Genomic DNA, 15,701 nt, shown 5'->3' with positions numbered 1-15,701 from the left:
GTCCAGTGGTGGCTAACCTTTTTCAGCTCCCGTGCCAATAATTGCACACACGCTCGCTTGCGCATGCGTGTCAGCACCCAGAAGGCAATGCGTGCTTGGCTCCCCCCACGCCCCCGGTGCATGCAGTTTACAGAGTCAGCATATTGCCCCCAACAATTTGGGTCCACATTTTGCCCACCTTAGAAGAATGGAAGGCTGAGTCAACCTTGAGCCTGATGAGATTAAAACTGCCAAATTGCAGGCAGTTGGCACTCAGCAGAAAACATTTAATTATTATGTTAAACAAAAGTACAATATGTATCAGAAAGATCCTATGCCAACTATAATGTATGGAATCCATTTTAATTTTAGGTGAATTTTAAAATAATAGAACCACCCTATTCAAATCTACAAACCTTAAATAAAAGTTAACATACAATAGATCTGCTAAAATAAATATTGTTATAATTAGTATAATTATAAATAGTAAGCATCATTATGTTTTTTAAAAAATAACTATGGTACAAATAAATCTAGATGTAAACCAGTTTTTCCCCAGTAATAATATCCAAAGTCTTTTATTTGCCTACACTGCTGCTTACTTTTGAGGCAGAAGCTCGGGTTTCACTTCAAATAACTTTACTCAGATTGTTTCTTAAATGCTAAATACAACCTGATAACTGCTATTTTCTTCTAAAATGTGCAATTTGATATTTTTAACAAATTACTGCAAACCAAAATTAACTGCAGCATCTGTATCAAGTCATGATGATATTAAAATGACCACACATGCAATGATTATGCGACGACGTCACTATATAATGCAAGCTGTGCATCATGACATTTTTCACCTACCCCTCCTGAACTAAAAAACAGAATATAATTATTAACCATTGAATTAAAAATGAAAATTAAGATCATCACAGTCAGCCAGATATCCAGACTGGATTTGGAATTTTTACTCATCTATCCAGTCCTTCCCTTGGATGGGCTAGGTGGATGGTTGCTGGTATTACAGGTATCACTGCAGGATATAAACTGTTCTGAATAAAGCTGCATTTTGCAATTGATTGAGGGTGAATTTACCAATGCCAATGGTGTTCAAGTGGTGCTCCAGTTATTGTGGGATTACACTCAAAATGACTATTACTATTGGGACTATCTTTGCTTGCTTCTGCCAGTTATTCTATCTTATTTACAGGTTTGGTATTTTGTTATCTTCTCCAGTTGTTTCTCTTCCGCTGTCTTCAGATACTGCCATGTCCACTATCCAATCTTTTTTTACTTTCGTATTGACAGTTGTTAAGTCTGGAGTGTCATGTGGCAGCTGCCTGTCTGTCTGTATTCTAAAGTCTCAGAGAAATTTAGCTTCTTTTCTATGCTCTTCTCTATTTGATGATTCCCATCAGTTCTTGCTTGCAGGCAAATGACATTTCTTGCAGATTTTGAAATGCCATTGTTGCTATTTTGTCTTGCCATTGCTTGTAGTGATCTTTTTGCAACAGCTAACCAGGTGGTCTGCTGTTTCCTCAGTTTCTTTGCAGAGGTGGCAGAATTAGCCCTTGTGTCTTTTTATTTGACTTTCTTGCTCTTAGGCATTGTCAGGTATTCTTATTATCTACTTTCTCTGCTATTTTATGTACTGGCCATGTAGTTTTGTCTTTCTATGCCTCCTTTCTGTTCTTCATTTGGTCCTTCCTATAAGATGTTTTGGTCTCTCCAGTACTCAGAAAGCTTTCCTGATTTACTAGCTTTAGTTAATTGTCTTCACTGTCCTTCAGATATTCTTCCAATGTCTTTTTTTCTTCTTCTTCAACTACCTGATGAAGTCCCAACATTGCATGCCCGCCCATTTTCCTTGGTAAGTGAAGCCTATCAACATCACTGCATAGATCACTCATGATTCATTGCCTTTAATTTTCTGATATTCATATCCAGGACTCTTAGTTCTGCTTGAGTCCAGTCCACTATTCCAGAGATGTATCTAATGACTGAAATTGCCCAAGTGTTGATTGCCTTGATGATATTCTCCACTGAACCTCTTGAGTTTTGATTTGATTTGATTTTTTCCATAGCGCATCTTGATTCCTTCAGTTTTCATTATGTTTCCTCATTTGATGATAAGCATAGCACATTAGTCCAGTTTAAACTCCATTGCAATATCTTGGCAATGTACATGGACAGTGTTGAGCAGTGATTCTATTTCAGATGGTGTTTTTCCATAATAGCTTCAAATAATCTATGTAAATAGCCTGCAGATTATTTTAATGTTTGGTAGTCATTGGCCAAGATAGACAGTATTGTTTACAGAGGAATCAGTGCAATGAACAAAAATGAGTCTCCTTGGAAAATTCCTCTCTTGATATTAACCACTCCCATTCTATCACCATTGATTTGCAACTGTGTTTTCCACTGTGCTATCAATCTTTCAAAAAGCTTCTGATTTGCACAAAGCTTCTGAGTCAGCCTCTACTGACTCCTGTTATTTTTAAGCACTTTATTATCCAATCATGTGAAAAGGAATCAAATGCCTTATTTGCGCTCTTTCCCTCTCTCTCCCCCCATGGGGCTATGGTGGTCAGTGCCCATCAACTGGTGGGCCAAGGTCCACTGGTGGTCTGTGAGAAAATTTTGGTGGTCCGCAAAGAAATGTCACCCCCAGAGCACCCCCTAAAGCAATTAATCCAGACTGCGCAGGAACACAAGCCTGTGCCGCCCATATGGCCCATGGGAATCCTCCCCACCCATTCACTCCTTACCTGGCAAACTTGCCTGCTAAGTTGCTATTTTTCCTTTTTTTCCTGACCATCATCTGTTCTGCTGTGCTGGGAGATTTAGATTAGCTAGAAAGCAGGAAATCATTGGATTTCTTGCTTTCTAGCTAATCTTTTAAGCAGAGCTGAATCTCCCTTATGACTGAAGGTTCTATTATTCAGTTGCAGACTCAGATAGACAATGGCAGAAACACAGATCTCTAAGTGAATCTGTGATTCTGTGAGCAACTCAATCTGCCTGCCTGCTTTGCCTGATGTTGGGTAAAAGTTGTTCTTTTTTTAATAAAAAATTCAATATTTACATACATGGTGTGTTGTGAGTTAATTCTGTGAGTTTGCAGGCAAATTTTACATGATAGACTCAGGTAGCCGATGGCAGAAAGGTAGATCTCTGAATCTGTGAGTTCATGAGCAACTCAATCTGCCTGCCTGCTTTGCCTGATTTTGGATAAAAGTTGCTCTTTTTTAATAAAAAAATCAACGTTTACATAAATATTTATATTTACATACAAGCCATGCTCAGCCAGTCACATGACCACCAAGCCACACCCAAAAATTAGGCCCCGCTCAAGAACCAGTTGTTAAGAGATATGAATCCCACCCCTGCTTCTGTGTGTTTGTGTGTGTAAGAGAGAGAGAGAGATTAGATCAGATCTCTCCCTCTCTCTCCCACCAACATCAGCAAGCCATCAAAATTCATATTAGTGGTTCCCAGGATTTAAAATTATGAGTTTGGTAGTCCCTGAGGTCCAGAAGATTGGCGACTCCTGTTCTAGGGGGCTAGAGTGTGTTGCATGTTTCCTTGCTCCAAAGATACAATTCATTAGAATTCTAAAATATTCTAAATTTTAAAAAAGAATGAAAAACATTAATACCATAAAGGCTTATTTTGCAACTAAACTTAACAGAACGTTAGACTAAACTAAACTTACATATTGGATGTTTTTAGTACTAGAAGCAAGTTGTGGAATATGCTAAATCGAATTGTTCCTTCAAAAGTATGTGTTGAATGCACCCAAATCATTTTTACCTGTTTCACACTTTTTTCATGAAGGAACAAATCCTCCAGATTACACATTATTTCTCTTCCTAAAAAGCAAATGTCATGTCTTTTTATGTTGTCACAAAGACTGTTCCCACAAAGACTGTGGCTGGCACGGATGGCTGGATGCTGTTCAGCTGCCTCTCACACATGACAACACAATAGTGGAGGAAGTCCTTGAAATACCAGGAGCTTCCAGGATTTACAGGCCGTGCTCCGAATTAGAGGTGACCCAAGGAGCCTGCCAACCTGAGGCTCTTGCCCACCACCGAGCAGGCAACGAGTGATCATGTCCAGTCGGCATTTGAGGCTCTCGTCTTTCTTATTAAGTAGTTTCTTATTAAGCAAGCCGAGGCAGCAAGAAATTTCAGAGCCGCCTCCCCTGGAAAAAGGGGCACCAGCCCGCACTGCTTGACGGGAAGCGTAGGCTTAATTTAAGCGCACGCCACGCGAACGAGCCGCATCCCACCCTATTTCCCCGATCGCCTGCAACGGGTAGGCGGCTGAGTAGTCCCCACATATTCCTTCTTCCCTCACGGCTGCGGTTCAGCCGCGCTGGAATCACGAGGCCTCTTCCGTTTCTCCTGTCAATTCGCTACGAGAAGCGGGCGCCCGTGACAAAGAGGCTGCAAATGGGATCGGAGCAGCGCCGGACGCATCAACTCTCTCACGTTGCTCACCTGAGCCGCTGTGGTGGCCACGCGCTGACAGACCCGCAACATGATGATGGCGAGGACCGATCGCCGAAGCGAAAAAAAAAAAAGTGTCGCGATCCACCGCCTGTCTACCCCCGCAGTGACAAGCGCCCAGGGCACGTTAACGGGGAAGGAGGAGCTTGGGTTTACCAATCAAAATAGACTAAACGGCGAATATGCAAATATTCCTCCCTCTATCATACAGAGACTGTCATGGCGGTCAATTGGAATACGAAACGTCATCAGCCACGCGTACCAAGAAGCGCAGAATGAGTCGCTCTTGGACTTTGGGATCAGATAATGGTTTTGGCGCCATGTCTGCATTATTTATTTATTTTTGGTCTGGAGAAAGATTTCGCGTGCTACGGTCTTTCAAATTAAAGAAAGAATTATATAAATCAATCAATAAATTTTTCGTGTTTAAATTGTTCTAATGAAAAGTATGAGCAGTCGATGTCAATAGCCTTGCAAAAAATTGCTTTTGGTAAAGGAGGGAAGCAAAAAATAAAACGTGGAACAATGTTGTATTGGTATAATTTTTATTCTAAGCATATGCCAGTACCACAGCATTTTCATGGAAGTTATTAAAAAAATAATCAAATAATTAAAATGAATTATTTTCATGTTCTGGCTTAACATCATAAAATAGAGCAGTAAATGCCAATTTGTATAGTTAAAAAGTATACCACTGCATGTTTCAGGCAGGAACATGTTTTGTTCAATTTATGTTGTCTGAACCCCATAAAATGCTGTTGCTTTGCCTTCCCCTATTCATTTTACGTATTTTATGTATATTTCTTTGGAAAAACAATATTTGGTAGCACTACTAGGATAACAATCTTCCTCTAAACTCCAGTCATTTACTCATGTTGTTCCATATTTGTTAACACAGTGCTGCCTAGCGCTTCAACTATCCTGATTTTTAATTCTTCACTGAAATCAGGATATAAATAAAATAAGTAGATTTCTTTTCTGAAGTTTGTTATATTCCTATTTGATTGATGTATGTTGTTTTTTGGATTTCTCTTTCCAGCATAACTGATTCCGTCATTCAATAATCCCAATAATTTGTTAGGATAGAAATGGATGGGGAAGTACAGTGAATGACTTGGTGTAAACTATATTTATGGACGGTTTCCTCTTTTTCTTATACTTTTAATTCCTTTGTGTTCCTATTCCTTATTCTTTTCTGCACTCTGCATAAATTTCCTTATTTGAATAAAAAATATGAGAGGGATATGAATATATATACTGAATGCTGATGTTTCAGATTCAAATAATATGATAAGTCTGACCTGTATTAAGAACTTTGTGTTGTAGAGTAGATGGCAGGATATAAGAACTCACTAAATCAGAGCCAGTTTGGTCTAGTCTAGACTAGAAAGAGGGAGACCATGGCAAAGGCCATAAAAGCCAGCTTGTGCCAATCATTATCCTGCAACCCAATCCTCCTCACAAGGTGGTTGTGGGGAAAATAGGAGGAGCAAGATGTGTTTGGTTATGTTCAGTTGCCTTGTTCACTATTATTTGTACAAATAATAAAAGGATACAAAATAATAATAGTGACTATGATTTAATAACACTTAAAAAATGCCTGGGATTTCATTTCATATTGAGAAAACAGCATACTAAGTGCATCAGAACTGGATATGCAATAATTTTGAACAGAAGTCTAGTATGGTAAATAATTACTTATACTATGTATTAAACTATGTTTTGCTTGAGATTTAGTGAATAAGCCACAATTAATAGTGTTTATACAACACACTCAGCCAAAATAAAAATAAAAATATTAGAGACTAGTATGATATCTGTGGCCAATAAATCAGATAACTAAAACTAACAAGTAAAATTCTTGGATTAATTTCCAAAAGAAATTTCTTGACACTTGTAGGAAAAAAGCCAAATCTTATGACATGTTTGGGATTAACAAATTTATTTTCAGATAGCTTTGTGTGGATCATATTAAATAAATTGACTGAAGTTCTGTATGAGATTTTATATTTAATAAAATTATAGGAGAATTAAAGAGCTGCTGTGAGAATTGTCAGACAAGGTAAGTGGTGATCATATATACGCTAAAGAAGATCTTGGGTTAAAAAAAGGCAGCAAGTCTACATTCATATGAGTTTTTATTCTTCAGTAATTTATACATTATACACGTTATTACATTGGTCATTATTTTACAATGTAATGTGGCTGTGCTGTCCAGACAGAATAGTGGCAAAAAAAACCCGCACCTTCCTGATTTTTACAAGCAAGGGATGAAGAGCGGTAGAATGTTGCGTAAATTCGCTTTTGCTCAGTAATGACTCCTTACAGTTGCCGTAGTGAGGCAGAGCAGAGAGCAAGTAAGGAAGATGGCTGCGTTTGCTGCGGCGCGGAGATTTTCAGGTCAGTGAACGAAATGAGAATCCAAACGGAAATTTATTCGGTCTGGTGGTTCAGGAGGAGTAGAGGAACCAAAAAAGATAGCTTACTGCTGCGAAATCTTTATACATGTCTCTAGAATTGTGTAATTATACATTTTTATGCAGGAAGGATACTACTTGGGATACTGAACGAGTGGCGAACTATTACCCCTTTATGACCTGTGGACTTCAACTCCCAGAATTCCTGAGCTAGCCATGCTGGCTCAGGAATTCTGGGAGTTGAAGTCCACAGGACAAAGCGGCCATCGTTCCCCACCTCCGCTGTACAGCTCAATTGTAATACTTAAAGCTTCAGTTTAATTGGCCTTAGTAGCAAAAGGAAGATTTCAAGTGTATTTTAAAGTATGAAACAGTACCCTTTTTGCTTTTATAGCAGGACGTTCTGGTAAAGTAGTTGAGATGAAATGACTGATGTACAATGTTGCAGGCGAAAGAAGATATCAGTGAGCGATTGTAGTTGGATGGTGATGCAGATAAAGCTTCTGACTAGCATTGCTGTCCAAATTGTGGTCAGCAAGTTGTTTCCTATCCCAATTACTCTTTTGTGCAGAAGAAAAGTCAGGTGAAGATGCTCCTCATAAATTGATGTATGGTAGAGCTTTGGCGTTGTAATGGAGGCGCGGAGATTTGCTGGTTTGCACACTTCCTGGAAAGCTACTGTTTTATTAGTCTATATCGGGGCTATTTCATATTGTTATGAAATAACAGTTTTGATCCATCTTATTAGCACCGTTGCTCCACACATCTTAATGTTTTGACACAATCTTGAAACAATGCATTGCTTATTAGATTTATTACTTAGGAGTAAAACGTGCAAGGGAAATATGGGAAAATGAAATTATTGAAAATAGAGGGAGAGGAGAGAGAGTGGAAATCCAAGTCTTCGTATCTAGTCTATTCCCAATAAATAAGCCAAAGCAGGTGAGGAATAAAGTATCTATAAAGAAGCAATTTTATTGAAATGAAGTATAAACTCACAAGTGGCTTCACACAATGTTCTAGGACATGACTTGTTTGGTTTGTTTATGGTAGATGAACCCACTCAAAATTAAATAATTGCTTAACATGTGAAAACATAAATGGGTTATAGCTATGGAAGGCTATAGAATAAAATATTGTTGTTAAACAGCCCAAAGGTTTGGCTTATTGTTATTGGGTAGTTCCAAATGGTATGTATTCATGAATATTGAAATGGCTATCTGCTTAATTTGACTATTTTAACAGGAAATAACCATTTTCCCTACCAATCTTCCAGTGAATAAAAAACAAAATCTGTCCTGAAGACGGAATGTGAATTATCATGAATATATATTTAATTGCTCTCTCTTGACAAGCCACTCTTTCTTCAAATCTGCTCCAGTGTCATTAAAAATTTCCACTTCTGAATCTCATTCCAATTCTTAATCAAAAGAACAATTTCTTCATGTCATCACATAATTCCTAAATGGACAATAATTATGAATGATATTCAGGAAGAAGATTCTGCATCTTGTGCTGAGTTCTTTTATCATGTTGTTCATGTTCTGTTTTCTTTTCTTTTCTTTTTTTGTTGGTAGGAGTTTTACGATCTTTTTGCTCTTTGGTCCCTTCAGTCTACAGTGGCTCATGCACTGTAACTCCAATTTATCGACTATCTTCATTTCATATTTCTCAGAGGCAGACATCCATAAGTTATATCCAAAAACCTTTTCAATCTTTAGGCAGTACTTCATCTGGACTTTGCTTCTCTATAACAAACAGGTATGTGTTGTTTAACAGAGTTGAATTCTCTAAAATATGGATTTAGTTTCTTCCTTTACGATTATTTCTTTATTTAAAAAGGTATAAGGTTTCCCATCTTGTGAAAAATTCTGGACAGCTAACAGCAGTAATAAAAGCACAGTGATAAAACAGTCCAACAAGCAAAAAAAGAAAAATATAGCACCTAATCCAGCAACTTCCATCCAACTGTACAGTCCCTGACATTGCTATCCCAGTGCCAGATTTCTGAAAAGCTAAAAGGGTGGAGACCTGCCAGATCTTAAGGGATACAGTGTTTTATAATGTCAGAGTTTGCAACACTACATATTTTATAATCTTTTTTTCTTTTCATTATTTTCACAATCTGGTTTGTAAGATATTTTTACCGGGAGATAATGATTTAACCACAAAATGTCTCTTAATTTCAAATGAGTAGGTTTATAATAATGCCTACTCATGTCTTTTATTTGGTTTTAGCTTGTATGTTAAGCAAATCCAGCCAATTGTGGCTTATTACGTAAACCACAATTGCATAAAACATGACTAGTATGTTTGAACCAATACACTCTTGGTCTGATGAAGCAGTTCTTAATCACAAAAAAACCCCATCTCAATATTATATTACAAAGCTCCTCAGGTCCCAGGCCAAGAATTGGTCCTTGGCCTGTTAGGAACCAGGCTGCATAGTTGGAGGAGAAAAGTGGGCAAGTGAGAAAAGCCAAAACCATCCTCTTTCCCCCCTACCCCCACCCCCGGGTTGATGGAAAAATTGTCTTCCACGAAACAATTCCCTAGTGCCAAAAAGTTTGGGGGCACTGTTCTGTTAGATATTTCATTATTGATATGCTCCATACTGTATTTAAGGGTTGAAAATAGTTGTCCTTGGTAAAAAATCAAGAACTCTACTTAGATGGTTAAGGTAAATATCCCTATAGAGCAGAACAAGGCATAGTAGCCCATTATAGTGATAGAAAGCTTACATGAAAGTTCTATTTCCAAGAGCTATTGACTCTATTTGTCAGGAAGTATTGCAGAAAGAATTTGAGGTATACAGTCAAGTTCAATCATAAAGATGATTCCATTATCGGAAAAAGCAAACATAATTATGAGATGCAAATGTGGTGGGATTGCTTTTTAAAAAAATTCAATTGTATGTTTTGTCCACTATAAATTAGATTGTTTTTCAGTATCACCTGTATGACAAAAGTAATTTTATAAAGACATTTGAGAATAGAAGGCAATGTTTTGATGAGCTAATGGAATTGTTAATGTACGGTTTCTGTGCTCTTCAGGCAGGAATTGCATTTTATATTACATAAATAGTGAATTGGTTTTATATTTTCTTGATTTGATATATATATTAGAGTGGCACCTTTGCTTCAAAATATCCTTCAACAGCAAGTAAGGACAGTCATTAGTTACAGCTTACGAAAAGGAAAAAGAAAAACTGTGAAATCAGTGATTAAGAGATTTCTCCGATTGCACTGTGGCCTCTGGCTAAGAAGAAGGGTAAGAATGTTTTCTTCATTAAATTTTCTTATGTACATGAGTCGTCTTTCCCTGTTTACAAAGAAATACAAAAAAATCAAAATGAAGAATATGCCTGTTCTATGGAGGTCTTAATAATTTGTGTTTTTATACATAGGCATCTGTTTTTTGAGATTTAAATCTTTTGTTCTTCTGTTGATAGGCTGGTTACAAGAAAAAAGTGTGGAAAAAATCAGCTAAGCGGATGAAACGCTTGCGGGAACATGTATTCTGCAACAAAACACAAAGTAAAATGCTTGATAAAATGACTACTTCCTTCTGGAAAAGAAGAACATGGTATGCCAATGATGCCTATCAGAAATATCATGATCGTACAAACTTTCACTTGTGAATTGTCAACTGCAATTAATCATTTTATCCTATCTTTTTAGCAACCATGTAGGAAGCTTCTATTAAATTACTTATGCACAATAACAGATTAAATATTTATTGGTGTGTTTTATTTGCACAAACTGATTGATATAGTTTATATGATTTACCACGGTTTCAAGCATCACAATCTAAATATTGTGCATCTGAATGGTTTCGTATTGTCTGTCTTCAAATCCTGCTTTTAAATAAGAATTGCAACTTTGCTCAGACTTTTTTTTAATTTAGATAGTGATTTATGTGATTGCCCAGGTCAAATTAATAATTTTGGGCTATTTTCCTCTTCTGATTAATCATGCACAATGTAAACAAGTGCTCTTGGAGAGTTATGCCTTCCCCGTTATTTTTTTTAATTATAGGTATTAAAGACCATATATAGATTTGTCAAGGTAAATATTGAGGTAAATTTAACTTACTGCTCTCTTATCTGAAAAAAAGTAAGGCATGCTAATCTCACTATTTCCTCAATTAATTATTTAGAACTCAGAAAGATATACTTTGATAATTATCTCCAAAACACGGGTTAGTTTTGAGTGAAAATAATTGATAGAAGATCACCAACTGAAATTCAAATGCATGAGAAACTTGACTTTAACTTTCTATGGTCCTGGTTTGAAACTAATCAGAATGCCACTCTGATTCTTGAAGAAAATTCTTTAGTATCTCTAAGGCCTCTTAAGAAGCTTTTCAATGACAACATCGAAAGTATTCGGGAGATAGAACATTTACAAGAAATAGACCACTACAAAACCATACAATTAAAAATATTATTGAACAGAACAACCATTTCTTTCAGAAAAGAAAAGTTTAAGACTTTATTTTCAGTGTTTATCAAGCATAACAAAACATTGACCTTTGGAATACTATTCTAGTGTCTGATCACATAGTGCATTCTTTAATACTCTATACAATTTGCTATGACTCAAAAGGGGAAAAACACCTTAGTTATCCAGATTAGTCTCAGATATTAGACATTAATTTAACTTTCCAAATACAGGTAGTTTGTCAAATATGAAATACATTATTGCAAAAAAGAAAAATTACTTATGAAACATTTAGTGCAAGTACACTTGTACATTTGGTACATTTATCTTGCAGAGCACAGCTTGAAAGTAATAGACCATGAACATCCAATATTATATTCAAGATTTGCTTTCTTTTTCTAAATAATATCTTATTTAATAAGAATTTTATTTCCTCTTTACATATATATTCTGTTTAATTTTTGTTTGCAGATTTTGACTGAAATGAGCAGTTTTTCTGCTTACCATTTATATTTATATCCCATCTTTATTATTTTTATAAATAACTCAAGGTGGCTAACTACTGAATACTCCTTTTTCCTATTTTCCCCATAACAACAATCTTATGAGATGGATTGAACTGAGAAAAGAGTGACTGGTCTAGTCACCTAGCTGGCTTTCATATCTAAGTGGGATTAGAACTCACTGTCTTGATTTCTAGCATGATGCCTTAATCACTAATTGCATAAGAAGTTGCCTTTGAGCAGGTGAAAACTATTTCTCCATTTGCCCTCTTTTAAGTTTTCTAATTGGCAGCAGCAATTCAAGTTCTTTGGTAGCCTTTTGAGCATCTGAATCTTCTAACTGGCGATAACAGTGTATCAGTGATATCAATGGCTTCGGTAGGCAAAAAAAAACAACACCAGGCTCTCACTGGACATTGCTTCCTGTGTCTCAAGAGTGAAGGTTCAAAGACTAAGGCAAATATACCAGCTTTAGGGCCTAAGCAACAGATACTGGTCTGATTATTAATTATCAAAAAATCAAAACTTATGACCTAATATAAATATTCATGGCAAATTAATCGGAATGTTATAGAACAGGTTCAGTCTTTTCAATATTTCAGAACAGTTACTGACGTGCACTTCAAGGCTCGAATTCAGTTTTTAAAAGAGAAGGTAAAAAGGAGTGCAACAGCTATCTTAAGGCTTTTTTTTTTAATGAAAGGAGGTAATCATACACTAAGCTGGCTAGAAGTGTTTGTGATCAAAGCAATATTGCAGCTAATTTACAACTTTCAAATCTGCCTAGATCATAGCACTATTCAATCAGCTATTCCAAGAGACACATTTTGGGTTTCATGATGCATTCCAAACAGAGACCAAGAATGAAATGGGTCAAGCATATGTTAGTTATTGGCTTAATTAATTCTCAACCCAAGAGGTTTGGCTATTCTTCAAAATAAATTCCAGTCTTCTTGGTGGAAATTAAATTCCACCACAAGGTACCATGAACTTTCCCCTAGTGCATTGATCTTAATAATTTTTAAAAGGACAATTATTAAGCAACATGCCAAAAAAAATTCCAGAATGATTTCATCCAGATCCACCTTATTACGTACTCAATGAATCTCTAAAAGTATTGTTACCCTGCCCACTATTTGTTTTAATATTACCTTTTGGTATATATTTCCCCAATTATGACAATATTTAGCCAAGATTGAAGATGATTACATCAGCCTATTAATTAATCAGGAGGCAAAGATGTTAACTAGCATAGCCAGATTCAATATGCTATGACAGAAATAAACAACTGCTTCAAAAGGATGAATCCAAATATACTGTATATCATATTTAGTTGATATTGAGGTACTTATTTTTGCATAGTCTACTTATAAAACTAATAGATTATAGATCTAAACCAAGGTGTATTTCCTCATGAAAAGGAATCTGGATTGGGCATTTGGTAAATGTGTGGTATGGTGCAAAACTAAAAAGAGAGTCAGAGTCTAGTTAATACTTGGATGGGGATCACTGTGCAATTCTAGGGTGGTAGCTAGATTGAAAAAACTGGAAATACAGTTTGGCATGAAGGCAAAGATATTCTCACTTTCACTGATATTTAAATAGCAGTAGGAAATGGCTATGTAGGCCCTTAGAAACAGGGCATGGGAACTTTTCCTTTATATATTGGACACTTCTCTATAATCCCAGTATTTTGGTAGAAAGTATGTGCCTTGAGTTTTCAAATCCCCAAAATTAATGGGTTTTGCTGCATATACTAACAATTTATTATAGCAGCCAAGACCAATTTGTTTCCAACAATATTGCAGATTAAAAATCCACCATTCATGATTCTCACTGAGCTATATAGAGGCATACTGTTCAGCTGCAATTAGTACATTTGCTAGATACAAATAATTTTACAATGAATTCATATGAGAGATAAGGCAATTTCAACAATTTTACTTAAGTATTTACAAAACAAAGTCCAGAACAGTCATATTTTTAGTAAACAGCTGATCAAAAAGTCATTCATTAGCTTTAATTAAAATAAAATACATTGATTAGCTTTGATTAAAATAAAGTTTCATAGAATTTGAGAAGAAACATTTTGGCATAAATGAACATTTATCAACTTTTTTGAAAAAATCAATTACATATAACACAGGGCAAAAGCAACTTTATGCTCTACTTTATGTCTGCTATTGTTTCAAATCCTGCTTTTAAATAAGAATTGCAACTTTGCTCAGACTAATGAAGTGAGTGACTGCTATATGTATGAGAGAGACATTTTTTTAATTATAGACAAAGGTATGCCAATAGAATCTCACTAATAAATATGACATTAATTTAACTTTCCAAATACAGGTAGTTTGTCAAATGATGAAATACATTATTGCAAAAAAAGAAAAATTACTTATGAAACATTTATTTTAAGTACACTTGTACATTTGGTACATTTATCTTGCAGAGCACAGACTTGAAAGTAATAGACCATGAACATCAATATTATATTCAAGATTTGCTTTCTTTTTCTAAATAATATCTTATTTAATAAGAATTTTATTTCCTCTTTACATATATATTCTGTTTAATTTTGTTTGCAGATTTTGACTGAAATAGAGCAGTTTTTCTGCTTACCATTTATATTTATATCCCATCTTTATTATTTTTATAAATAACTCCAAGGTAATTAACTACTGAATACTCCTTTTTCCTATTTTCCCATAGCAACAATCTTATGAGATGGATTGAACTGAGAAAAGAGTGACTGGTCTAGTCACCTAGCTGGCTTTCATATCTAAGTGGGATTAGAACTCACTGTCTTGATTTCTAGCATGATGCCTTAATCACTAATTGCATAAGAAGTTGCCTTTGAGCAGGTGAAAACTATTTCTCCATTTGCCTCTTTTAAGTTTTCTAATTGGCAGCAGCAATTCAAGTTCTTTGGTAGCCTTTTGAGCATCTGAATCTTCTAACTGGCGATAAGCAGTGTATCAGTGATATCAATGGCTTCGGGTAGGCAAAAAAAAAACAACACCAGGCTCTCACTGGACATTGCTTCCTGTGTCTCAAGAGTGAAGGTTCAAAGACTAAGGCAAATATACCAGCTTTAGGGCCTAAGCAACAGATACTGGTCTGATTATTAATTATCAAAAAATCAAAACTTATGACCTAATATAAATATTCATGGCAAATTAATCGGAATGTTATAGAACAGGTTCAGTCTTTTCAATATTTCAGAACAGATTACTGACGTGCACTTCAAGGCTCTGAATTCAGTTTTTAAAAGAGAAGGTAAAAGGAGGTGCAACAGCTATCTTAAGGCTTTTTTTTTTAATGAAAGGAGGTAATCATACACTAAGCTGGCTAGAAGTGTTTGTGATCAAAGCAATATTGCAGCTAATTTACAACTTTCAAATCTGCCTAGATCATAGCACTATTCAATCAGCTATTCCAAGAGACACATTTTGGGTTTCATGATGCATTCCAAACAGAGACCAAGAATGAAATGGGTCAAGCATATGTTAGTTATTGGCTTAAATTAATTCTCAACCCAAGAGGTTTGGCTATTCTCTTAAAATAAATTCCAGTCTTCTTGGTGGAAATTAAATTCCACCACAAGGTACCATGAACTTTCCCCTAGTGCATTGATCTTAATAATTTTTAAAAGGACAATTATTAAGCAACATGCCAAAAAAAATTCCAGAATGATTTCATCCAGATCCACCTTATTACGTACCAATGAATCTCTAAAAAGTATTGCACCTGCCCACTATTTGTTTAATATTACCTTTTGGTATATATTTCCCAATTATGACAATATTTAGCCAAGATTGAAGATGATTACATCAGCCTATTAATTAATCAGGAGGC

The 15,701-nt window shown here is 35.7% G+C and overlaps 2 protein-coding genes across 3 annotated transcripts in view; one reads left to right on the top strand and one right to left on the bottom strand.

Annotated features, from left to right (window-relative positions):
• The window catches only part of IMMT (inner membrane mitochondrial protein), a 32,084-nt gene extending 27,492 nt beyond the window's left edge, over positions 1-4,592 (bottom strand). For both annotated transcript variants that reach the window (XM_026717285.2, XM_026717286.2), the window contains exon 1: positions 4,476-4,592. In XM_026717285.2, coding sequence (XP_026573070.1) covers positions 4,476-4,517 — 42 coding nt within the window. In that variant the 5' untranslated portion in view covers positions 4,518-4,592. The remainder of the gene's footprint in view (positions 1-4,475) is intronic.
• Positions 4,593-6,787: 2,195 nt separating this feature from the next.
• On the top strand, positions 6,788-10,636 carry MRPL35 (mitochondrial ribosomal protein L35). The gene is made up of 4 exons (XM_026717350.2): positions 6,788-6,884; positions 8,479-8,662; positions 10,027-10,171; positions 10,353-10,636. The coding sequence occupies exons 1-4, from the start codon at positions 6,851-6,853 to the stop codon at positions 10,539-10,541; spliced, it is 552 nt and encodes a 183-aa protein (XP_026573135.1). The 5' UTR covers positions 6,788-6,850; the 3' UTR covers positions 10,542-10,636.
• The last annotated feature ends 5,065 nt before the right edge of the window (positions 10,637-15,701 follow it).

This window comes from Pseudonaja textilis, chromosome Z (genome assembly GCF_049901715.1).
Source record: "Pseudonaja textilis isolate UNSWEBS1 chromosome Z, rPseTex1.2, whole genome shotgun sequence".
In the NCBI taxonomy this organism is placed as follows: Eukaryota; Metazoa; Chordata; class Lepidosauria; order Squamata; family Elapidae; genus Pseudonaja; species Pseudonaja textilis.
The sequence above is the reverse complement of the archived record's forward strand: the minus strand, read 5'-3'. Positions and strand labels throughout refer to the sequence as shown.